Below are 25,169 nucleotides of genomic sequence, written 5' to 3'. Positions count from 1 at the left end.
TAACATTTCAGAGCCTAGAGCCTGGAGCCTGCTTCACACTCTGTGTCTCCCTCTCTCTCTCTGCCCCTCCCCCGCTCATGCTCGCTCTCTCTCGCTGGCTCTCTCTCTCTCTCTGTCTCAAAAATAAATAAACGTTAAAAAAAAAAAAAAGAAAATCTCATACAAATTATGGTTTTCTGCCAAGAGTTCAGTTCTTATTCCCTTCATTCATGAACCAGATTAGAGATCATACTTCTAAGAAAGCCAAATGAAAACTAATAAATAAGGAATGGATATAAGGAATACTCTTATTAGTTGCAAAGATACTATTCAAGTTTAGAGTGAAAGTTCTTCACCTTCTCAATTAAAAAAACCCTAATACTCATTTTGCTGGCCCTTTACTCCATACTAACAGTATTTTGCTATTAATTTAAAAGACAAAGGCAGATACAGTGGTACGTGCCTGTAGCCCCCGCTGTTCAGGTGGATGAGGCAGGAGGAGGATTGCTGGGCTATAGTTCTTGACTGCAATGCACTATGCTGATCTGGTGCACAATAAGTTTGGCATCAATATGGTGACCTCTCAGAAGTAGGGGACCACCAGGCTGCCTAAGGAAGGGTGAACAAGCACAGGCTGGACACAGAGCAGATCAGAAGAGAAATACATTAGGGGTGCCTGGGTGGTTCAGTGGGTTAAGTGTCCGACTTCAGCTCAGGTCATGATCTTGCAGTTCGCGAGTTCAAGCCCCATGTCAGGCTCTGTGCTGACAGCTCGGAGCCTGGAGCCTGCTTTGGATTCTGTCTCCCTCCTTCTCTGCCCCTCCCCTGCTTGAGCTCTGTCTCTCCCTCTCTCTCAAAAATAAATAAAGATTAAAAAACATTTTTTTTTTAAAGAGAAATACATTAGAATCCAGTTCTAATATAACTTCTCACAAAACTGCTTTGGACAGATTCTAGAAAGTTAGAAAGGACACCATAGCTCTTCTAACGTCACCCTTCAGCTACTCCAGCAAGCAGCCATCTGAAATGGATGCTATAAGAGCCTCAGATGAAACTCTTTTTAAATCTGCCTCATCTCACCAGATGATATAATTCTTGAAGCCAAAGAACACGTACCACTTATCTTCCTTCTTTCTTGTATTTCTTCTCTTCCCTTCTCAGCTCACACCCCTTTACTTTCCAGGAGACAGCAGGTTCTACTACCTCAAGGAGAAAAGTGAAGAATAAAATTGTTACTCACGGGAGGACGTCAGGATGGTTACAAATGAGTTTGCTCATTGACACACAGAGCCGTTCGTGTAGATCGTGGTTGATTTGGCCTCCGGCTTTAATGGCTTCAGCATTCCTTTCCAACAAATCCAAAAGAAGAGGGCGCAGCTGGCGACCAACCAGCACAGTACAGTCTTTATCCAGAAGTAATTGTGCTAAGGTGCTCAGGATACACTGGCGATCTTGAGGTGTCCACACCTGAGAGAAAGGCAAAACAATGTATCTATGTAAATGCTGCTTGTTAGCACTGCTACAAAAGGGAAAAAGTCCTAGCTTAGAATCAAAACATCCAATTTCCACATATCATAAATGAGTTTATCTTATAAAACATAGAAAAGGGCTTTGCAATAGAAGAGTGCAGTTAATTTAATGTGAAAGGCTGTTATAAAGAAGTTTCAGTCCACTGAGGTTTGAGGAAAAGGACTGATACCTGAATTCCATGTAAAATGCTACAGTCTCATATTGCTAGTGTGCACGTGGGTCTACACAACCCCTGCTGCCGACAATGAGACAGCAGGGTTAAAATACTCACCAAGTCCAATGCTATGAGTTTATGCTAAGGCATTTCACACAAAACATTTACCTATTAAGACTGCAGCTTGAGCACAACCTAAATACCCCATGCAAAAATATAACAATTTTTTCCAAAGTTCTCTCTCAAATAAGGTCACCTTATACCTGAGCTCTTACGAAGTCTTTCAAATTATAGGGCATTCACTCATAAAAACACCTAGGGTTTTTTTTTGTTGTTGTTGTTGTTGTTGTTTTTTTTTGAGAAAGAGAGAGAGAGCTCATGTACACATGTGTGAGTACACACTCAAGGGACAGAGGTAAGTAAAGGGAGAATCTTAAGCAGGCTCCATGCCCCATGTGAGGCTCCATCTCACAACCATGAAATCATGACCTGAGCCGAAATCAAGTGTTGGATGCTTAACCAAATGAGCCATGCAAGTGCTCCAAAAATTCCTAATACTTTTTTTAAAAAAAATTAATGTTTATTTATTTTTGAGACAGAGAGACAGAGCACGAGTGGGGGAGGGGCAGAGAGAGAGACACAGAATCCAAAACAGGCTTCAGGCTCTGAGCTGTCAGCACAGAGCCCGATGCAGGGCTCGAACCCACGAACCGTGAGATCATGACCTGAGCCGAAGTCAGACGCCCAACCGACTGAGCCACCCAGGTGCCCCCAAAAATTCCTAATTCTGAACAAAGCACTGAGTGGGGAAAGATGTTATATTGGAACAATTTCTATCAATATTAGTCCTGCAAGGAAATTTTAACAGATTTGGTCATGATTCACAGGGGCATGCTATGAAGCCCTCTAAAGATATCATTCAAGGGGCGCCTGGGTGGCGCAGTCGGTTAAGCGTCCGACTTCAGCCAGGTCACGATCTCGCGGTCTGTGAGTTCGAGCCCCGCATCAGGCTCTGGGCTGATGGCTCGGAGCCTGGAGCCTGTTTCCGATTCTGTGTCTCCCTCTCTCTCTGCCCCTCCCCCGTTCATGCTCTGTCTCTCTCTGTCCCAAAAATAAATTAAAAAAAAAAAGTTGAAAAAAAAAAATTTAAAAAAAAAAAGATATTCAAAAAAGTAGATAGTAAGTGGTTATATTGTGAAGAAAAAGAAACACATCACTTAGAAAATGAATGAAAAAAAGTGCAACTGTCCTGGACATGTTATATAGAAACTTGTGAGTTGGGAAAAAAATCTCCAGAGAGAATATCACTTCATGAACCTTCTCTTGAAAAGATAATCTGGAGGGGCGCCTGGGTGGCTCAGTCGGTTAAGCGTCCGACTTCGGCTCAGGTCACGATCTCACGTTCCGTGAGCCTGGAGCCTGCTTCCAATTCTGTGTCTCCCTCTCTCTCTGCCCCTCCCCCGTTCATGCTCGGTTTCTCTCTGTCTCAAAAATAAATAAACGATAAAAAAAAAATTAAAAAAAAAAAAAAGATAATCTGGAAAACAGGGTTAGATGAATCAGATACTAAAAATAGGAAAAGGGGTGGGTGGGGTGGCTCAGTCAATTAAGCATCGACCCTTGATTTCAGCTCAGGTTGTCTCAAGGTCAAGCCCCGAGGTCAGGCTCTGTGCTGGGTGTGGAGCCTACTTAAGATTCTCTCCACCCCTGAGGGAAATGAGGAAGGGGCGCCTGGGTGGCTCAAGGAGTTAAGCATCCGACTCTTGATATTCTTGATCTTGGCTCAGGTCTTCATCTCAGGGTCCTGAGGTCCAGCCCCACACTGGACTCCACGCTGAGTGTGGAGCCTACTTAAAAAAAAAAGAAAACAAGATACTTAGCCTTTTTTTCTTTTTTGAAGTAAGCTCTACATCCAATGTGGGACTTGAACTCATAGCCCCGAGATCAAGAGTCACATGCTCCATCAACTGAGTCGGCCGGGTACCCCTCAGTGTTTAACTTTAAAACAAGTAGTTGTACCAGTTTACACCTACCAGCAATGTCTGAGACCTCTGGTTGCCACATAACTTCACCACCACATAGTATGGTCAGTTGAAATTTTAGTCATTTTAGAGAAGGGGGAATGGAATCTGGTGCTTTTATCTGAATTTCTCTGATGCCAAAGATGTTGAGAATTTTTTCAAGTGTTTAATGGCCATTTATTTATCATCTGTTGTACATTTGTTCAATCTTTTATCCATTTAATTTTTTTTTTTTTTAGCATTTATTCATTTTTGAAAGACAGAGAGAGACAGAGCATGAGCAGGGGAGGGGCAGAGAAAAAGGGAGAAACAGGATCTGAAGCAGGCTCTAGACTCTGAGCTATTGGCATAGAGCCCGACATGGGGCTCGAACTCACAGACCGAGAGATCATGACATGAGCTGAAGTCAGACGGTGAACTGACTGAGCCACACAGGTGCCCCATCTTTTATCCATTTTGAAACTGGGTTGTTCACATATTAACTGTGATGCTAGCTATTAAGTTTTTGTAGATGCTCTGTATCAGCTTGAGGATGTTTTATTCTATTGCTAACTTGTTTCTGTTTTATTCCTAGCTTGTTTTTCTTGAGTGGGCTTTGGTAATTTATATTCTTCAAACACTGATTTCATAAATTGTTCATTATTAGTAACTTACCTTTTTTTAAATTTTTTTAAATGTTTATTTTTGAGAAAGAGAGACAGAATGCAAGCAGAGGAGTGGCAGAGAGAGAGGGAGACAGTCTGAAGCAAGCTCCAGGCTCCGAGCTGTCAGCACAGAGCCTAACGTGGGGCTTGAATCCACAGACCATGAGATCATGACCTGAGATGAAGTCGGGCACCCAGGTGCCCCCTCCCTCAATTTGTTTAAATCATGATTCAGTTCAAATGATTTTCTGACTCAGTGATTGTTCTTTAACCATCTTTTTTTTTTTTTAATCTTTAACATTTAGGGATTTTTCCCACTATCTTTTGGTTGTTTTTTTTCTCCCTTAATTTAATTCCATTGGGATCACTGAATATACCATGCATGATTTTAATTCTCCTAAATTTATTGAAACTTGTTTAATCAATCAGAATATGGTCTATCTTGGGGAATGTTCCAGATGTGCAGAATATGTATCCTACAGTTACTGGGCACAGCAATCTAGAAATGTCAGTTAGGTCAAGTTTGTTGATAGTGGGTCTTCTACATGCTTAGAGATTTTCTGTATTTGTTCTATCAATTAATCAGGATAGAGTGTCAAAGTCTCCAATTATAATTGTGAATTTGTCTATTTTTCCTTTTCTGTCACTTTTTGACTCACATATTTTAATACTCTGTTATTAGGCACATATATATTTAGAGTTTCTTTCTTAATTTTGCACTACTGATATTTGGAGCTGGATAATTCTTTGTGGAAGCTGTCCCATGCATTGTAACATATTTAGCAGCATCTCTGCCCTCTAAACACTATATGCCAGAAGCAACCCCACCAACAGTTGTGATAACCAAAAAATGTCTCCAGATTTGCCCTTGGGGGAAAAATTGCCCCAGTTGAGAACCACTGCACTGGATTTAAAAGTATTTCAAACAAAAACTGGAAAAAAAGTTGAGAGAAAAAATTTTTTCTTTCATTTTTTAAGTGACAAATTTTCAAATAATATAAAACACCTCATATACCACTTAGAAATTTTTATTATAGAGATAATAGGGAGCTTTTATGCAGAATGGTGATAGATTCAGATGTCTTATTCATGACCAGAATAGGGAACCCACAGAGAAAAAAAGTTAAGTTAGTGGTTGCCTGAGGAGCTGTGGGAGAGCACAGTGACTGGGGTGGGAATGGGGGGTGCTACCATCTAAAAGGTATGGGGGCTTCTTTTTGAAATAATGAAAATGTCAGGGCACCTGGCTGGCCCAGTTGAAAGAGCATGCAACTCATGACCTGAGTTCAAGTCCCATGTTGGGGGACTTTTTTAAATAAAAAAAGAGGGGCTCCTGGGTGGCTCTGTCAGCTAAGCCTAAGCGTCCAACTCTTGATCTCAACTCAGGTCATGATCTTATGGTTCATGAGTTCGAGCCCCACATTGGGCTCTGCACTGGCAGTGTAGAGCCTGCTTGGGATTCTCTCTCCCTCCCTCTCTCTCTGCCCCTCCCCTGCTTGCACTCTCTCTCTCAAAATAAATGAACTTAAAAAAAAATTTAAAAATAATTTTAAAAATTACAAAAGAATGAAAATGTCTAAACATCACAGTCTAAAACTGTGGTAACAGTTACACACATCTGTGAAAACAGCAAAAACCACTGAACTATAAATTTAAATGGAAGAAGTATATGGTACCTGAATTATATCTTAATAAAGCGGTTTTTAAAAATTATTATATTGGGTGGTTTCACTCTTATGTGGATCCTGAGAAACGTAACAGAAACCCATGGGGGAGGGGAAGGAAAAAAAAAAAAAAAAAAAAAGAGGTTAGAGTGGGAGAGAGCCAAAGCATAAGAGACTGTTAAAAACTGAGAACAAACTGAGGGTTGATGGGGGGTGGGAGGGAGGGCAGGGTGGGTGATGGGTATTGAGGAGGGCACCTTTTGGGATGAGCACTGGGTGTTGTATGGAAACCAATTTGACAGTAAATTTCATATATTAAATAAATAAATAAATAAATAAATAAAAAATTATTATTTTGGGGTACATGGATGACTCAGTTGAGTGTCCAACTTCAACTCAGGTCATGATCTCAAGGTTTGTGAGTTTGAGCCCCATATCAGGTTCTCTGCTGTCAGCATGGAGCCCACTTTAGATCCTCTCTCCCCCCTCTCTGCCCTTCCCCCACTTGTGAGCACACATACTCGCTCTCTCAAAAATAAACATAAAAAAGTATTATTGTAGCTCATATGTACTGATTACTGTTTTTCTTTAATTTTTTAAAATGTTTATTTATTGAGACAGACACACAGACAGACCGTGCATGGAGGAGAGGCAGAGAGAGAGGGAGACACAGAATCTGAAGCAGGCTCCAGGCTCCCAGCTGTCAGCACAGAGCCAGACACAGGGTTCAAACCCATGAACCGCGAGATCACGACCTGAGCTGAAGTCAGATGCCCCTGATTACCTCCTCTGTGCTAGGCATTTTGGTAAGCTCCTCACATGCATTATCTGGATCTTACAACAACCTTATTAATAGCAATAATAATTAAGAACCACTTCTACAAAGAGTGCTTACTATAGTGTAGGCATCTAGTCCTCACAGCAACCCATAAAGCAGGCAATATATCCCTATTTTACAGATAAGGAAACTGAAAAATTAAAAAGGGGTCAAGGTCACAAAGCTAGGAGAACCAAGAATCCACGTCACAGTCTGGTTCCAGAGCCCCTCCAACTATGTAGTAGCTACCATATGTAATATACCAAGAAATTGTGACTCAGGAGAGTTAGGTAACTTGTTCAAACCCCAAAAGCAATTATGTAAAAGAGAATTTGATCTTTAGCCATACTTCATTTCAATATCCATGCATGCTCTTAAGCATTCCGCTTTTCTTGAACATAGACAGTAATCACGGAGGTAAGGATGTGTGATATGATTTATAACAACACATTTTTGTTCGGTTCTCAACCCCATTCCAGGCACAGAGCTCCTAAAATCCTTGCAATTTCCTGTGAGCAGAGTTGAGAAAGGTGTCTTTTGTTATGTTAAGGAGGTGAATTTTGTGTGGGGGGGAGGGGCGGGGGTGGGGTTGCTGTTGTTGTTTTAAGTAAGCTCTAGGCCCAACGGTGCTTGAATTCACTAGACTGAGATCAACAGTTGCATGCTCTACCTACTGAGCCAGCCAGGCGCCCCAAGGAGGTGAATTTTGCAAAGCACCCAAGGATGGAACTGGCTGCCAAGAGAACCAACCAAGTGATTAGTGTTGGAACTTTCAGTCCCACCCCCACCTCCACCTCAAGGGCCAAGGGTTGGTCAATGAATTCCAACACCAATGGCTAAAGGTTTCATCAATTATACCCTATGTAATGAAGCCTCCATAAAAACCCAAAGGGACTTGGTCAGGAGAGCTTCCAGGTTGGTAAAAATATGGATATGTGGAGAAAGTGTCACCTCTGGAGAGGGGATGGAAGCTCTGCACTCCTCACATACCTTGTCCCTATGCATCTCTTCCATCTGGCAGTTCCAGAATTCTATCCTTTCATAACAAACCAGTAATTTAGTAAGTAAAATGTTTGAGTTCTGTGAGCCACTCTAGCAAATTAATCAAACCCAAGGAGGGGGTTGTAGAGAACCTCCAATCCACAGCCAGTTGGTCAGAAGTACAGGTGACAACCTGGACTTTCAAATGGCATTCAGAGGTGGAGAGGGCAGTTTTGAAAGACTCAGCCCTTAACACGTGGGATCTCATGTTATCTCCAAGTAGACAGTGTCAGAATTGAGTTAAATTATAAGACACCCAGTTTGTGTCTGAGAATTGCTTGGAGGTGTTGGAAAACCCACACTGGAATGGAGTCAGAACTGTAGGATGGTGGTGACAATAGGGATGAAAAGGAAGTAATAGATTCAAAACTCAGTAAATAAAACACGGAAGACTTGGCCATATGTGAAGGAAAAGAAGTGAGAAGAGTGAGGACACTCAGTTCTCTAAAGTGGATAGGCAGAAGTTGCTGTCACCAGCTGAGATAAAGAACAAAACAAAACAAAAAACACACAACCCTGAAGAATTCTTACTTCAGATCCCAATTGCAATGAGAATCATGTTTCAAAAGGCTTTGCTTTCCCATAAAAATTGCTTTGTTTCCAAAAAATAGGATAAATACAGAATGGCAACACAATCAAGTCTTCTGAGTGAAAGGTTTGAAATTAATCATGAAAATGATAAGGAACAAACCGAAAGACATCTCAGGAGAGAATCTGACAATGTGACACACAAAAAAGGGAGAAGCAAAGGTGTCCCAATCTCCTTAATTCAAATGAACTTTCTAGTAGCTTTCAAGTCTAATACTATTTCTATACAATCTCAGAATTCACATGAGTGATTCTCACACCTGTCAGATTCTCTAAAACTGTATGTAATAAAGGCTACAAACCATTTCCCCTCCCTACCCCCAGTACATAAACATCTATGTTACACCCAATTACAGTGGTAGGGAAACACAAATCCCCTGTTGCTGGTCTATGATCCCTAGTTTCAGAACCTCTGCTCTAAATTCTAACACCCACTTACAGAAAAATACATCTATCAACAATCCATAACTCAGGACTGTCACCAAAAGCTAGCTCATACAAAGTGATGATCTCTTTCCTTAGTCCAGCCCACCAACATCCCTCTGATTCACCAGAGGGAATTACCATGTTTAGTGATTCCCTTCACTGGGGCTCAGAGGCCCCAGGGTATCTCTGACCTTCTCTCCCACCCCTCTTCTCCCCCTCCCCCTGCCTTTTACATGTTCAATTTGTTGTCACCAAACAGAAATGCTTCTCATGTTAGTTCTCTGCAGCTCCAGACCCAAAATACTCCCGTCGCTTCCTGAGCAAAAGGATATATGTGTACACAATGCATTCGTGACTGAATAAATAAGTTCTAGATACGGGAGTTAGAAGGAAAAAAATAAACTAAACACATTTTCTACTCTCTAAAAGTTCAGAGATATTGGGAGTGGGGAAGCATAAAATGGGAAATTAAAATGCAACGTGAAAAGAAAATGCATGATAAAGGTTCTCAACTTAGCAGGGAGTTGAGAGAAGGCTCTTAAAAGGCCAAAACCCCATTTCTTAGAAAATCCTAATCCACATCATAGTCTCTACGGTTAATGTCACACAGCATTAGCTGTCTTGCTTTGTCCTTCCGTTGTTTTCTGTGTTTATGAACGGTCTCCAAAAATAGACGCTAAGTTCCCTGGGGGCAGAGACCGTAACGAATTTCTCTGTCTCCTCACAGAACCATACTGTGCCTCACGCAAAGCAGGAACGCAATCAATACGTGTCAGCCGGCCACAACTAAAGGATGGAGCAGAAAAGAGAAACAGTCACCCAGACTAACAGGGGCGGCTAGACTTGGCACACTTAAGTTAATACACATGTCAAGTGGGCAGAGATACAACTTCAATTACAGAAAAACAAACCACATTTCTTTCGGAAGGCCACGTCTGCTACAGAGAGAAGACAGAGGTAGGTTGGAGGAGAATGGAAGGGTCTCTCAGATACACACAAAAGGCTTCTTCCAATTTCCTCAAACACGCGCGGACGTCTCCGCCCCGGACCAGCCCTGCGGAGGGGGGCCAGGGTGACAGAACGCCGCTTCCCCCCTCCCTTAAAGTTGCGCGTCTCACTCAGGGTCGCAGGGCACGCGCGAGGGGGGCGGCCGGGGGCGGCCCGGCGTTTTCCCTCTCCCTCCTTCTTTTACCTGCTTGGCCAAGAACCTGCCCAGTTCGCTGCGGCTCTTCTCGTTCTTGGCAGCGAGTAAGCGCAGCGGCGCGGCCGCCACCTCTAGGAAAAGGTGCTCCATGACCGCAGACCCTCCGCCCCCGGCGGTCATCAGCGCTCCCTACTTAGCGCTCGGAGCCCCCGAGCCACCGAGGTCCCGCGCTGGAGGTGCCAGCAACTACGCCCCCGGGGGAACCAGCCACGGCTGCCCCGCAGACACCGGGAGAACTGCAGCACACGTGGGGGAGCACGCGGCGCCCTACGTCATCAGCCCTCGACCACCACCGCCACGGCAGGGCGGCCCCAGCCCCGCCCCCTCAGCAGCGGAAACAGCGGGAGTCACTACCGCCCCAGTTCCGGGAGGACGTTTGAAGCGGGCATCGATATCGTGATTCGGGTCCGACCATTGCAGTGATGGTAGGTCCCGGAGACAAGGTGTGGCGGGACAGCGAGACAGGAGATTCTACTAGGCCCGGAACTGAGGGAGCCCATAGCGGCATGTGATCCTCAGCCCACCGTGCCTCCCTCCTATTGAAATTCACAAGTATGACCAGCACCCCCCCTTGCAGCATTCTTTTTTTTTTTTTTTATTATTTTAATGTTTATTTAATTTTGAGAGACAGAGGGAGATACAGAATCCCAAGCAGGGAAACAGGATCGAGGCTCTGAGCTGTCACCACAGAGCCTGATGCAGGGGTGGAATTCAGGAAGTCGGAGGCTTAGGACTGAGCTCCCCAAGCGCCCCACCTTGCAGCATCCTTAATATAAATATTGGAAATAAGTGTTCAGTTAGGGAATATTTAAGTAAAGTAGGGCATATATATTATATTACGACGTAATTTAAAAGGGTGGAGTAGAAGAGAACCTGAAAGTTCCATTGTTGTGATGTTCAAGAAGAAGCCAAAATAATGACAAAGTCAAGCTAACGGTTGCTCTGAGAAGTGTTGACAACCAAGGAACCTGAGGGAACATGCTATGGTAATGGAAATGTTTCCTTATCTTCCTCTTGGTGGTGTTACTCTGGTAGATAAATTTTAAAAAGCAAAAAATTGTACACAAGATTTGTGCACCTTGTGTAAATTATATTCCTAAAAAGTGTTTTTAAAGGGGGGTAGATCTCTAATAGCAAGTGTATACCATGAGTCAATATTTTAAGAAGGTATTTGAGGGATGCCTGACTGCCTCAGTTGGTGGAGCCTGTGACTCTTGATCTCGGGGTTGTGAGTTCAAGCCCCATGTTGGGTGAAGAGATTACGTAAAAATAAAATTTTTTAAACATGTATTTGAATTTGAATTTTTTTCCCCTAGGGTTTGAACGTTAGCTTCTGGGGCAACTCAAACTCAAGCACAGGACTTCCAGAACTAGGGAACTGTGGAGGTGGGCAAAAAACGTTTCCACATGAATAATGTTTCTAAAATTCCCAAGAAGATCAAGAGGGTTCCCTGAGGACATAGCACAATGGATGAAAAATTACCCACATTTGAGGAATTACTCATTTTTACCCCTGGGTATATCCCATATATATGTGAAGTGCACTTGTTAATAAAATTATGTGTTGTTGTTTTCTTGTTAATCAGTCTTATATGACAGTGGTCTTACCCAAGAACTTAGAAGGGTAAAGGAAAAATTATTTTTCCTCCTCTACACACCCTTTCTTATGACCTTTCTCAAGCAACCATAAGGCAACATTTTTGGGTGATAGAAATGTTCCAAGACTGTATTGTGGTGATGGTGGCATAACTCTATAAATGGAATAAAGTCATTGAATTGCTCACTTAACAATGAACGAACTTTATGGTATATAAGTTAAACCTCAGAAAACCTTTAGCGGTGCCTGGGTGGCTCAGTCAGTTGAGCATCAGGGTCGTAAGTTCAAACCCCACACTGGGGTCTGCAGTGAGTGAGGAGCCTACTTAAAAAAAAAAAAAAAAAAGGAAAAGCTTTAAAAATAAAGTTATACTAATCAGCAAGGAATAGGATATGTGTAGGTACAGATGAAACAAGATTGGCAATATATTGATAATTAATGAAACTAGATGTTGAGTGAAGGGAATTCATTATACTCTTTCTACTTTTGTGTAGAAAAATTTCAATAATAAAAGGTAAAATAATATGTATTTTTAAAAAGACGACTAGGGTCATGTCAAAAGGACTCAGGTACTAAACAGTAGCAGAATATACCACTTAGGCATGAAGGAATTTGGAACATGCCACCCTAAACTATGCCACGTTGGTATATTGATTATTTTGAGGTAAAGACCCTTTGAAACAGAAGATGCAGGAAGGGCTCTCTGACCATGCCTCCCTTTTCTACATATAGCAAGGCATAAAATTTCCCATGAGAAAAGTGCCCCCCCCCCCGACTTTACAAGGAATAAAAGAAGGTACTTATCACCTGAGACTGATAATTGACACCAAATGGGTCTGTACAAACTTACTAAAATAATCCTTATCTTCCACTAATTTTCCCTCCCTAAGTCTCCTAGTTACTTGCCTACAATTTACTGCCTCTAGCCCAAACCTCTTTTGCCTTGTCATTTCTTTACAAATCTATTGCTTCTTTTTCTAGAAGATCTATAAGCTCTCTTGAAATGAACGCAATTGAGGAAAAGCAGATCCAGAAGCTCTCTGCCCTCCTATTTGCCTGTAAGCAGGATATAAGTTTTTAAGAGTGTCTCCCCTTCCCTTCTCTACAACTGTAGACCTTTATTAGCACAGAGAGAGCAGCAGAAGAAACTATATAACAAACTTTGCTAAAACTGTCTGTTATCTACCATTTGTTTCCCCATATATTTGCCATCTCACAATTTGCCACCTCCAGAAACTCAAAGTCCTTTTCCTTTGTTTTGTCACTTCTCTAAAAATTTATTGTTCTTTTTTTAAGATACTATATAAGCCCAAGTTTTAACTATTTGAGTTACTGATCTGAGTCCTCCTATGTGTATGCACGATGCACATGTTAATAAATTTATGTTTTTCTCTTGTTAATCTGTCTCTTTTTAATGTTTTTTATTGGGCCCAAGCCAGAGAACCCAAAATGGGTATGGAAAGTTATTTCTTTTCCTCCTTTACAGTACAAACTTAAAGAGATCTCCGCTGACCAATGATGGTACAGTTTGAGCTTCAATGAAGATAACAATTGCAATGAATTGACACGTTATATATGTTTAAATCCATGACTACATAATAATATTTTTAAAAAACTGGTTACCTTTGGGGGCACCTGCATGGCTCAGTGCATGGCTTAAGTGTCCAACTCTTGATTTCGACTCAGGTGATGATCTCACAGTTGTGAAATCAAGCCCCACCTTTGGTCCGCACTGAGTGCAGAGCTGCTTGGGATTCTCTCTCCCTCTCTGTCTCTGCCCCTCTGCAACCCCCTCAAAAATAAATAAACTTAAAAAAAATTAAAAAGAAAAAGAACATAATACCACCAATAGTCTTCTCAAAAGTATCAAATCTCCAGATCTAGCTGCCAATATGCAGAAAATAAAGAGAACAGAGAAATATGTTAAACTGCACCATGAATATATAATCAGCAAAATCCAGACTGTTGGGAGAGTCTACAAGTCAAAAACACAATTTTTCAAGAGATGAACTTATTTTTTTCAATTATTTATTTTGAGAGAAAGAGAGAGTGCATGTGTGCACACACAGGTGCCCACAGGAGAGAGGGGAAGAGAGACAGGAAAGAGAATCCCAAGCAGGCTCTGTACTGTCACTGGTGAGCCTGACTCAGGGCTCAAACTCACAAACCTCAAGATCGTGACTGGAGCCAAAATCAAGAGTCAGACACTTAACCGACTGAGCCAGCCACGTGCCCCTAAAGAGATGAATTTAAAGAAAAAGTAAGGGGGGACACCTGGGTGGCTCAGTCAGTTGAGTATCTGACTGGCTCGTCATGATCTTGCGGTTTGTGAGTTCAAGCCCCACATCAGGCTCTGTGCTAACAGCTCAGAGCCTAGAGCTTACTCAGGATTCTGTGTCTCTCTCCCCCTCCCCTACTCAAGCTCTGTCTCTCAAAAATGAATAAATGTTAAAAAAAAAGAAAGAAAGGCTGGGGAACCTGGCTGGCTCATTTGGTAGAACACACAATCCTTGACCTCAGGGTTCTGAGTTCAAGCTCCATGTTGGATGTAGAAATTACTTAAAAATAAAATATTAAAAAACAAGAACAAAAAATAAATAAATAAAAAGGAAAAGAAAGGTATGGGAGGGGAAACTGAATTATGAGACTGCTACAGACTGAATGTTTGTGTCCTCCAAAATTAATGGTATTTGGAGGCAAGGTATTTGGTATTTGGAGGCAAGGCCTTTGGGAAGTAATTAGCTTTAGGTAAAGTCATGAGGGTGGAGCACCAATAAAGGGATTAGTGCCCTTGCAAGAAGAAACCAGAGCCTAACCTCTCTTTCTGCCATGTGAGCATTCAGTAAGAAGGCAGCTACCTACAAACCAGGAAGAGAGCTCTCACCAGACACGGAATTTGCCGGCACCTTGACCTTAGACCTCTCAGCCTCCAGAGCTGTGAAAAATAAATGTTTGTTGTTTAAGCCACCAGTCTGTGGTATTTTGTTCTAGCAGCCTGAACTAAGACTGAGACTTATGACACTTAGCAAGTTTTTATAACACAGGCAAAACTAAATTGTAGTGCCTAGAAATGCACACTTGATTAATCAAACCATAACAAAATGCAAGGGAGTTTTTACCCTGACAGTCAGGATAGTAGTTTTTGTGAGGAGGAGAGGGGCTGTGTTTGGGGTAGGGCGTATAGAAAAGCTTGTAAGTTTGATTTCATGACCTGTGTGGCAGTTACAATGATATTTACCTAATAATATTTCATTAATAGATGTTTTTATTGTTCTACAATATGTTTTTTTAATGAATACAGAAAATGTAAATAAAAACTAAAACATTGTGGGATTCAGAACTCAGGACACGTCAGGGGTAAGAGTTCTCATTTCTCCCAGGTGCTCTTTTTCTTTTTTTTAAGTTTATTTATCTATTTTGAGAGAGGAAGAGAGAGAGAGAATGAGTGGGAGAGGTTGGGGGGGGGGGAGAGAGAGTCCCAGGCAGGTTCTGCACAGTGTGGAGCCCCACAAGGGTCTTGAACCCACAAACCTTGAGATCAAGACCTGAGCTAAAACAAAATCGGATGCTACACCGACTGAGCCACCCAGGCACTCTTCTTTAACTTCAAATTATTGCTCTCAAAAAATTATTTGTGCTTCAGGAGCACCTGGCTGGCTCAGTTGCTGGAGCATGCAATTCTTTTTTTTAAATTTTTTTTTCAATGTTTATTTATTTTTGAGAGACAGAGACAGAGCATGAATGGGGAAGGGGCAGAGAGAGAGGGAGACACAGAATCCGAAGCAGGCTTCAGGCTCAGAGCTGTCGGGAAAGAGCCCGATGCAGGACTCGAACCCACAAACCGCAGGATCATGACCTGAGCCAAAGTCGGAGGCTTAACCGACTAAGCCACCCAGGCGCCCCTGGAGCATGCAATTCTTGATATTGGGATTGTAAGATTACTTAAAAATAAAACATTGGGTATAGAGACTACTTAAAAGTAAAATATTAAAAAAAAAATTATTTGTGTCTCATTAGGATATCAGAAGTGTTCTTTGAAGTTGAGAGAGCCCTGAAACAGCATCTAAGGACCTCAGCCATTAGTTGTACTTTTCCATTAACTAGCTGTGTGACCTAGGTTAAGTGACTTAACCTTCCAAAGCCTCAGTTTTTCTCTAGAAGTTCTGATTCTGTGTCTGTCTCCCAGAGTCAAGAAATACTCTAGGAACACAGGAAGTGCCATATCACACAGTGCTGACATACTTTTCTCATACACAATATGCATTTAATAAATGTTCAACCTTTCCAGGATGACTGAGAAAACCAGGAGCAATTTAATTAAATCACTTGTGCAAATTATGAAAAATAACAAGTTTAGAAACTGTTGTACCAGGGGCACCTGGCTTGCTCAGTTGGTAGCGTGTGTGACTCTTAATCTCAAGGTTGTGAGTTTGAGCCCCACATTGGGGGTAGAGATTACTTAAAAATGAAATCTTTAAAAAAGGGAGGGGGGGACTGTTGCACTCATTTCTCTATCTACTTATAAACTGTGTAAGAGCGGGGTGCCTGGGTGGCTCAGTCATTAAGCGTCCGACTTCGGCTCAGGTCATGATCTCACGGTCTGTGGGTTCGAGCCCCGCGTCAGGCTCTGTGCTGACGGCTCAGAGCCTGGAGCCTGTTTCAGATTCTGTGTCTCCTTCTCTCTGTGACCCTCCCCTGTTCATGCTCTGTCTCTCTCTGTCTCAAAAATAAATAAACGTTAAAAAAAAAGTTTTGTTTTTCTTTTTAAATTGTGTAAGAGCATATACAAATTAAGAGGCTTAATTTTCCTTGAAAACAAGGGAGGAAACTCCTCCTCTCTCTATTTCACTTCATTCTTTTCTTTCAGAATTTCTTTCTCTTCTCTCCAGCTCTTTTCAAATACATGTATATTTTTTAAAAAATAAGCCTCTTGCCAGTTTTACAACTCGGGAATTTTTCTTTAAGGACCTGGGAGCCATCTCTTTGTAACAAAATCATCACCAAGGAAGATAATGCTCAGTCACCCAATTTCTGGGGAGATGGACCTAACTTGTCACCTGACTCTGAATTGCAAAACCTACCTAATATAATGGATTATAGCCACTTGGCTATTGTTAAGTTAATTAAACAAACAGGCCATGAGACTGAGGTGGCTCTAATGCCTTGGTAGCCTTCCTAAGCAAATCAAAATCTAAGTCTGGTGAATGCCTGAAGGTTGGAAATCAAAACACTAAAGACAATCACAAACAGCCAACCCAGCTTTGAGCTATAGCAAATCCAATTCCTTTCTTTGCATCTATACTTTCTGTATAAATTTTTCTCTCGGCTTCTGTCACAGAGTACTACTTCTGGTTTAACACTGCCCAATTTGGATTGATTTTTGCTCAAATAAACCCTTAAATTTTTATTTTATTTTTTCTATTTTTTAAGTAGGCTCTGCACTGTTTGTGGAGCTCAATACAAGATTTGACCTCATGACTCTTTGATCAAGACCTGAGCTGAGATCAAGAATTGGATGCTTGGAGTGCCAGGGTGGCTCTGTCGGTTAAGTGACTGACTTCGGCTCAGGTCATGATCTCACAGCTCTTGAGCTCAAGCCCTGCATCAGGCTTTGTGATGACAGCTCAGAGCCTGTAACCTGCCTTGGATTCTGCATTTCTCTCTCTCTCTCTCTCTGCCCCTCCCCTGCTTGTGCTCTCTCTCTCTCTCTCTCAAAAATGAATAAACTTAAGGACAAAAGAAGAGTTGGATGTTTAACCAATTGAGCCACTCAGGCAACCCAACTCTTTTTTTTTTAACAAAATTTTTTATGTTTATTTTATTTATTTTGAGGGAGAGAGAGAGGGAAAGAGAGAATGAGCAGCAGGGGAGGGTCAGAGAGAGGGAGGGACAGAGGATCCAACGCAGGTTCTGTGCTGATAGCTCAACTCACTAACAGTAAGATCATGACCTGAGCCTAAGTCAGACACTTAACCCACTGAGCCACCCAGGCACCCCTTCCCCCACTCTTAAAATTTTTATTAAGCCTTGGTGTATCTTTTAACACTATATAAAAGGGTGAAATTTCTGGGGCGCCTGGGTAGCTCAGTCGGTTGAGCGGCCAACTTCGGCTCAGGTCATGATCTCGCGATCCGTGAGTTCGAGCCCCGTTTCGGGCTCTGTGCTGACAGCTCGGAGCCTGGAGCCTGTTTCGGATTCTGTGTCTCCCTCTCTCTCTCTCTCTCTGACCCTCCCCCGTTCATGCTCTGTCTCTCTCTGTCTCAAAAATAAACGTTAAAAAAAAAAAAAAAAAGGGTGAAATTTCTGTCTTTGCAAACTCTTTAGGGCACTGTCTGTGATGTGCATCACATTCTGGTTTTATGCTAATTCAGTAATAAAATTGTTACCTTTCTCTGCCTTCATAGAGAAATTTTCTGGGTTTGGAAGAGATTTTGTTTTTAATTGTTTTCCCCAACAGCTGTGATTTCATATATAAAATTTTTTTAATGTTTATTGTTGAGGGGGAGAGAGAGAGAGAGAGAGAGAGCGCACCAGCACGAACAGGGGAGGGGCAGAGAGAGAGAGAGACAGAGAATTCAAAGTAGGCTCTGAGCCCTCAGCACAAGCAGCCCCACAAACCTGGAGATCATAACCTGAGCCGAAGGCAGACGACACTCAACTGACTGAGCCCCCAAGGCACCCCGTGATTTCATACATAAAACAAGCGGTCACATTGAGAATTAGAAGAAACCAAGTCCCTCTCATCATTATTTTCAATAATGAATTCCTTACTAAATTATCAGTTCCTTCCATAAACATTGACTACCCAGTTAGCTTATTCAATACCTACTATAGACCTTTCTTTATTCATATTTAATAGTAAATGTCCATAAGAGGCAAAAAACAAAAAAACAAAAAAACAAAAAAAAAACTCTTTCTCTCTCAAGATTTTCTGGTTTCAACTGTTCCTAATTCTCATACTCAATGTAAAGATGACAAACAGGGGCCCAGACCTTAAAGGATTCTCAGTCTTATGGTGAAGGCAGACATCTAAGGGATAGTATCACAAAGGGTTCCCATAGGGATTTAGGGAGAAGGTGCTATGAGAATACAAATAGGGTATCTGCCAAGTCAACCTAGAAAACAGCAAACACTTCTGGAGAAAGTGGGATATGAGCTCAGGGTCGAAAGTAATATAATAGGTTTTATCACAGATTTAGAGAAAAGTCAAAGAAATTACACATTAGATGCTATTTCTCTAGTAAGCTTTTCATGGAGACCCTTGTTGCTAGCCCTATTCCTTTATGTCTCAATCACTCTTTTCTCTGCCCTGCTCTGAGAAAGGCTCCTCCATCAAGTGAATCTCTGTCTCTTCTGGGAAAAGTCCATTCTTTTTCCACAGAGCCTCACCTATGATATGTTATGTTTCCAAAATATCTGGGAGAATTTCCAAAGCATATTAATAGCCATGCATTTCTCACAGCCTGAATTCTTTTTTTTTTTCTTTTTAATGTTTATTTCGTTTTGAGAGAAAGAGAGAGAGAGCATGAGCAGGGGAGAGGCAAGGTGAGAAGGAAACACAGAATCCAAAGCAGGTTCCAGGCTCTGAGCTGTCAGCACAGAGCCTGACATGGGGCCTGAACACATGAGCCGAGCCATGAGATCATCACCTGAGCTGAAACTGGATGCTTAACCGACTGAGCCGGCCAGGCACCCCTCTCACAGTCCAAATTCTTTAACCAATTACCCCCACCTTTACTACTGTTAAAAACAAGACAACAGACCGACTCTTGGTTTCAGCTCAGGTCATGATCTCATGGTTTGTGAGTTGGAGCGCCACATGGGGCTTTGTGCTGACAGTGCAGTCTGCTTGGGATTCTCTCCCTCTCTCTCTGCCCCTCCCCTGCTCGCTCTGTCTCTCTCTCAAAATAAATAAATAAAAACTTAAAAATATTTTTAATTAAAAAAAATTTAAAAAACCAAGACAACAGATCCCAAAATGGAGGTGCTTATGCAAAGCTCTACTTCACTAAACCAAGACTTAATTACAGTTCAGCATGCCCGGAAATGGAGTTTTAAACCATTCAGTCAGGAATTGCCAGATTAGCACTAGTAGGTAATCTGTCTGAAAGACTCCTGCCAATCCCTGAGGAAAGTAACTGCAATACTCATTTGATTTTTTACCAGTACAACTTCCTTGTTTCTACTCTCTTTTGCCTATGAAAGTTCTTCATTTTATATAGCTCCTCAGAGTTCTTTTTCATTTTCTAGATTGGATGCTGCCTGACTCAAATAGATTTTTGCTTAAATAAACCCTTAAAAATGTTAATATACCTCAGTTTATCTTTTCACATTATCAATATGACCATTGATTAGTTTTGCCTGGTCTTGAACTTCCTATAAATGAAATCACACAGTATGCATTATCTGTGTCTGGCTTATAACACAATTTATTTTTTTCTTTCTCTTATTTTTTTTAAATGTGCTTTTTCTTTTTTGGGTGCTTGGGTGGCTTAGTTGGTTAAGGATCGAACTCTAGGGCAGATCATGATCTTGTGGTTTGTGAGTTCAAGCCCCGCGTTAGGTTCTGTGCTGACAGCTCAGAGCTTGGAGCCTGCTTCAGATTCTGTGTCTACCTCTCTCTCTCCCCCTTCCCCACTTGCAATGTGTGTGTGTCTCTCTCTCTGTCTCTCTCAAAAATAAATAAAAATTTTTTATGATAAGTAAATAAATTAACATTAAAAAATTTTTAAATAAATATACTTTTTCTTTTAAAAATGTGTATTTTTAATTTTTGTGAATTAAAAACAATTTTAATGTTTATTTTTGAGACAGAGGCACAGGGTATGAGTGGGGTGGGACAGAGAGTGAGGGAGACACAGAATCCTAAGCAGTCTCCAGCCCCTGAGCTGTCAGCACAGAACCCCATGAGGGGCTCGAATTCATGAACTATGAGATTGTGACCTGAACCCAAGTCAGATGCATAACTGACTGAAGCACCCAGGCGCCCCTAAATGTTTAATTATTTTGGGGAGGGTGGGTAGAGAGCAGGGGAGTGGCAGAGAGAGGGACAGAGGATCCAAAAGAAACCTCTGTGCCGATAGCAGACTTGGGGCTCGAACTCATGAGCCGTGAGAGATCATGACCTAAGCCTTGAACTCATGAACTGTGAGATCATGACCTGAGCCAAAGTCAGATGCTTAACCAACTGAGCCACCCAGGCACCCCTTTTCTTTCTTGTATTGATGAACATTTAGGTTGTTCCCAGTCACAGCTGTTATGAATATGAATGAAGCCTTTATAAATATTATGATATATGCTTCTTGATGTACAAAACACACATAGCTCTTGGGTATATAATCAAGAATGGGATTGTGGGGTCATAAGCTGTTTTTTTTTTTTCCAGACTGAGTTTTTTTTTTAATTAATTAATTAATTTTAAAAATTTAAATCCAAGTTAGTTAGCATATAGTGTAATAATGATTTCAGGAATAAAATTTAGTGATTCATCACTTATATGTAACACCCAGTGCTCATTTCAACAAGTGTCCTCCTTAATGCCCATCACCCATTTAACCCATTCTCCACCCAACGCCTCACCAGAAACTCTCAGTTTGTTCTCTGTATTTAAGAGTCTCTTATGGTTTGTCTTCCTCTCAATTTTTGCTTCCCTTGCCTATGTTCATCTGTTTGTATCTTAAATTCCACATATGAGTGAAATCATATGGTATTTGTCTTTGACTGACTTAATTTTTAATGTTTATTCATTTCTAAATTTTTAAAAAATGTTTATTTTTGAGAGAGAGAGAGAGAGCAAGCTGGGGAGGGGTAGAGAGAGAGAGAGGGAGACACAGAATCTGAAGCAGGCTCCAGGCTCTGAGATTTCAGCACAGAGCCCGACACAGGGCTCAAACCCATGAACCATAAGATCATGACATGAGCCGAAGTCAGAGGCTCAACCAACTGAGCCACCCAGGTGCCCCATAATGTTTATTCATTTCTGAGAGAGAGAGAGAGAGAGAGAGAGAGCACTCGAGTGATCAGGGGAGGGGCAGAGAGAGGGGGTACAGAGGATCCAAAGTGGGATCTGCTGACAGCAGTGGGCCTGATGCAGGGCTCAAACTCACAAACCGCAAGATCATGACCTGAGCTGAAGTCAAACGCTCAACCGACTGAGCCACCCAGGTGCCCCAAGGCTGGTTATTTTAAACACAAGCTGTGGTAAATAATGTTAAACAGTTTTCCAAAATGGTTGCAACAATTCTCACCATCATTAGGAAAGTGTGAAAGCTTCAGTTATTCTGTTTCTTTGTTGATACTTGTTATTCTCAGACTTTTTTCCCCCTTATAACTTAAACTATTTATTTTCTCTTTATTACATATACATTTATGAAAAAGGATGTTGATTATATACAAGTGTCTTCATTTACAGTCACACCATTATCATCAGTTTGTCCTTTTCTTCTTTTCTCTGTTCACTAGTACAGTCTGTAACACTATTACGTTAACTGTGATTAATAACATTCTGAGCAAACATTGTAGTCCTTAATTTCCACTGGATCCATGTATCTTTATTTTGAAAAATATGCATCTATAAATTTTAAGGTCATTTCTATGCGTCTAATTTCCCACAGTAACAGAAGTTTTGTATTTATTTATTATTTTTTTGGAATTTAAAAAATTATTTATTTATTTTTTAAATTTACATCGAAGTTAGTTAGCGTATAGTGCAACAATGATTTCAGGAGTAGATTCCTTAGTGCCCCTTACCCATTTAGCCCATTCTCCCTCCCACAACCCCTCCAAGCAACCCTTTGTTTGTTCTCCGTATTTAAGAGTCACTTCTGTTTTGTCCCCCTCCCTGCTTTTATATTATTTTTGCTTCCCTTCCCTTATGTTTATCTGTTTTGTATTTTAAATTCCTCATATGAGTGAAGTCATATGATGTTTGTCTTTCTCTGACTGACCAATTTCGCTTAGCATAATACCCTCTAGTTCCATCCGCGTAGTTGCAAATGGCATGATTTCATTCTTTTTGATCGCCGAGTAATACTCCATTGTATATATAAACCACATCTTCTTTATCCATTCATCCACCGATGGACATTTGGGGTCTTTCCATACATTGCCTATTGTTGATAACTGCTGCTATAAACATGGGGGTGCATATGTCTCTTTGAAACTGCATACCTGTATCTCGTGGATAAATACCTAGTAGTGCAATTGCTGGCTTGTAAGGTAGTTCTGTTTTTAGTTTTTTGAGGAAACTCCATGCTTTTTTCCAGAGTGGCTGCACCAGTTTGCATTCCCATCTCAGACTTTTTTTAATTTTAGCCAGACTGGTTGGGTTGTAGAGGTATCTCATTGTTTGAATTTGCATTTCCCTGATGAGCAAGAATGTTAGTATGTCTTCAACTACTTAGTTGTCATATGGGTATACTTTTGGTGTAATTTTTTTGCCCATTAAAAAAAAAATCGGGTCGTCTTTTTGTTATTGATTTATGGGTGTGAGTGTGGCTTGTTGTTTTGTTTAGTATTCTGGATTTAATTCTTTGTCAGATATATGTATTATAAATATCTTCCCATGGTTGGTAGTGAAGAAGTCTAGGACATTCCACCCCAAAATATACTGCTCTGGTATATTGATTATTTTGAGCTGTAGGGCACTTGAAAAACAGTAAATGCAGGGAGAGGCTTTCTCTGAACTCCCTTTATCTGCCTAGAGACAGATCCTCCAAAAGGAACTCAACTGTCATAAATCCCCTTCCTGGGAGTTTCATTGGTCAGGGAAGATTGACTCTTAACACAGAAGAGGAGACTAGAAGTCTACACCATACCCAGATATATTTTGTCACAAACTACCCTACTATCTACTACTAAGGGTTTATTCATCTTTCCTAAAACTCATTGACTCTCCCCTAAAAGTTTACATCCCCCTTCAACCTTCCCCTAGTAAGATGGTATACAAGATTTCATAGGGTGGCAACTGGGTGGCTCAGTCAGTTGAGTGTCCAACTCAATTCAGGTTGAGGTCAGGTCATGATATCACGGTCTGTGAGGTTGAGCCCCATGTTGGGCTCTGTGCTGACATCTCAGAACTTGGAGCCTGCTTCCGATTCTGTGTCTCCTCTCTCTCTGCCCCTCCCCTGCTTGCTCTCTGCCTGTCTCTTTCTCTCAAAAATAATAGACATTAAAAAAAAATTTTCACAGCTCACTGCTTTTTTGGGTATACAGTCCCCCCCCCCCGTGATGACACTGTGATGCATATGATATTAAAATCAGTGAGTTTGTAATAAATAAATAAACAAATAAATCTGTATTCCTTTTATCCTGTTTATCTGCCTTTTGTCAGTTTATTTCATAGATGCAGTTATGAACCTACAAGGTAGAGCGGAAGACTTTCCTCTCTTATAGTAGCTTCCCTTTTTACTATCTTAATGATATCTGTTGAACTAAAGTTCTTAATTTTTTTAAAGTTCATTTATTTATTTTTGAGAGAGAGAGAGAGTGAGAGAGAGAGAGCATGCACACAAGCAGGAGAGGGGCAGGGAGAGAGGGAGAGATAGGGAATTCCATGCAGGCTCCGCACCATTAGCACTGAGCCCAACATGAGGCTTGATCTCATGAACCTCGAGATCATGACGTGAGCCAAGATCAAGAGTTGGCCAATTAACCAACTGAGCCACCCAGGCACCCCCTAAAGTTCTTAATTTTTAGTAAAGTTCATTTTAATAATGTTTTATGGTCAGTACTTTCTTGGCCTGTTTAAAAAAAAAATCTTTGGCTACACCAAAGTCATTAAATTATAATCCTTCTATTTTTTTCTAGAAGCTTTATGATTTAACTTTTACATTTATTTATTTATATTATTATTAAAAATATTTTTTGTGTTTATTTTTGAGAGAGAGAGGGGGGGGTGGAGGGGGGGAGGAAGGGGCAGAGAGAGGGGGAGGCATTGAATCCAAAGCAGGCTCCAGGATCCCAGATGTCAGCACAGAGCCCAATGCGGGGCTCAAACCCATAAACCATGAGATCATGACCTGGGTTGAAATTGGATGCTCAACTGACTGAGCCACCCAGGTACCTCTATTTATTTATATTAAATGTTTATTTATTTATTTTGAGAGAGAGACATAGTAGGGGAGAGGCAGAGAGAGAGAGAGAGAGAGAGAGAGAGAGAGAATCTCAAGCAGGCCCTGTGTTGTTAGTGCAGAGCCCAGTGCAGTCTTGATCTCACAAATGGTGAGATCATGACCTGAGCTGATATTAAGTCAGTTGTTTAACTGAGTGAGCCACTCAGGTGCCCCAAATTTTACATTTAAATCTATAATCTGTCTTAAACTAATTTTTATGCATGGTGTGAAGTACAGTACAGTAAATTTTTTAACATTATTTTTTTAAGTTATTTATATGCCAAATGGAACTTGCTATCCCAAGATCAAGAGTCTCATGGTATACTGACTAAGCCATTCAGACACCCCTTTTTTAAAAATATTTTTTAAAAGTAATCCATGGTTTATTTCCA

At 41.2% G+C, this 25,169-nt stretch overlaps 1 protein-coding gene and 1 long non-coding RNA gene across 2 annotated transcripts in view; one reads left to right on the top strand and one right to left on the bottom strand.

Annotated features, from left to right (window-relative positions):
- Nucleotides 1–10,321, bottom strand: part of MDN1 (midasin AAA ATPase 1) — a 174,068-nt gene extending 163,747 nt beyond the window's left edge. Inside the window, exons 1-2 of the mRNA XM_019442848.2 lie at nt 10,057–10,321; nt 1,220–1,446 (exon numbers count right to left, since the gene is read on the bottom strand). Of these exons, the coding sequence (XP_019298393.2) occupies nt 1,220–1,446; nt 10,057–10,188 (359 nt within the window). The 5' untranslated portion in view covers nt 10,189–10,321. The remainder of the gene's footprint in view (nt 1–1,219; nt 1,447–10,056) is intronic.
- A 55-nt stretch (nt 10,322–10,376) lies between these two features.
- On the top strand, nt 10,377–11,358 carry LOC128777674 (uncharacterized). The gene is made up of 2 exons (XR_008422959.1): nt 10,377–10,493; nt 10,971–11,358. It is a non-coding gene; the product is annotated as an uncharacterized LOC128777674 (long non-coding RNA).
- The last annotated feature ends 13,811 nt before the right edge of the window (nt 11,359–25,169 follow it).

This window comes from Panthera pardus, unplaced genomic scaffold (genome assembly GCF_024362965.1).
Source record: "Panthera pardus isolate Hobbes unplaced genomic scaffold, ASM2436296v1 HiC_scaffold_17, whole genome shotgun sequence".
NCBI lineage: Eukaryota > Metazoa > Chordata > Mammalia > Carnivora > Felidae > Panthera > Panthera pardus.
The sequence above is the reverse complement of the archived record's forward strand: the minus strand, read 5'-3'. Positions and strand labels throughout refer to the sequence as shown.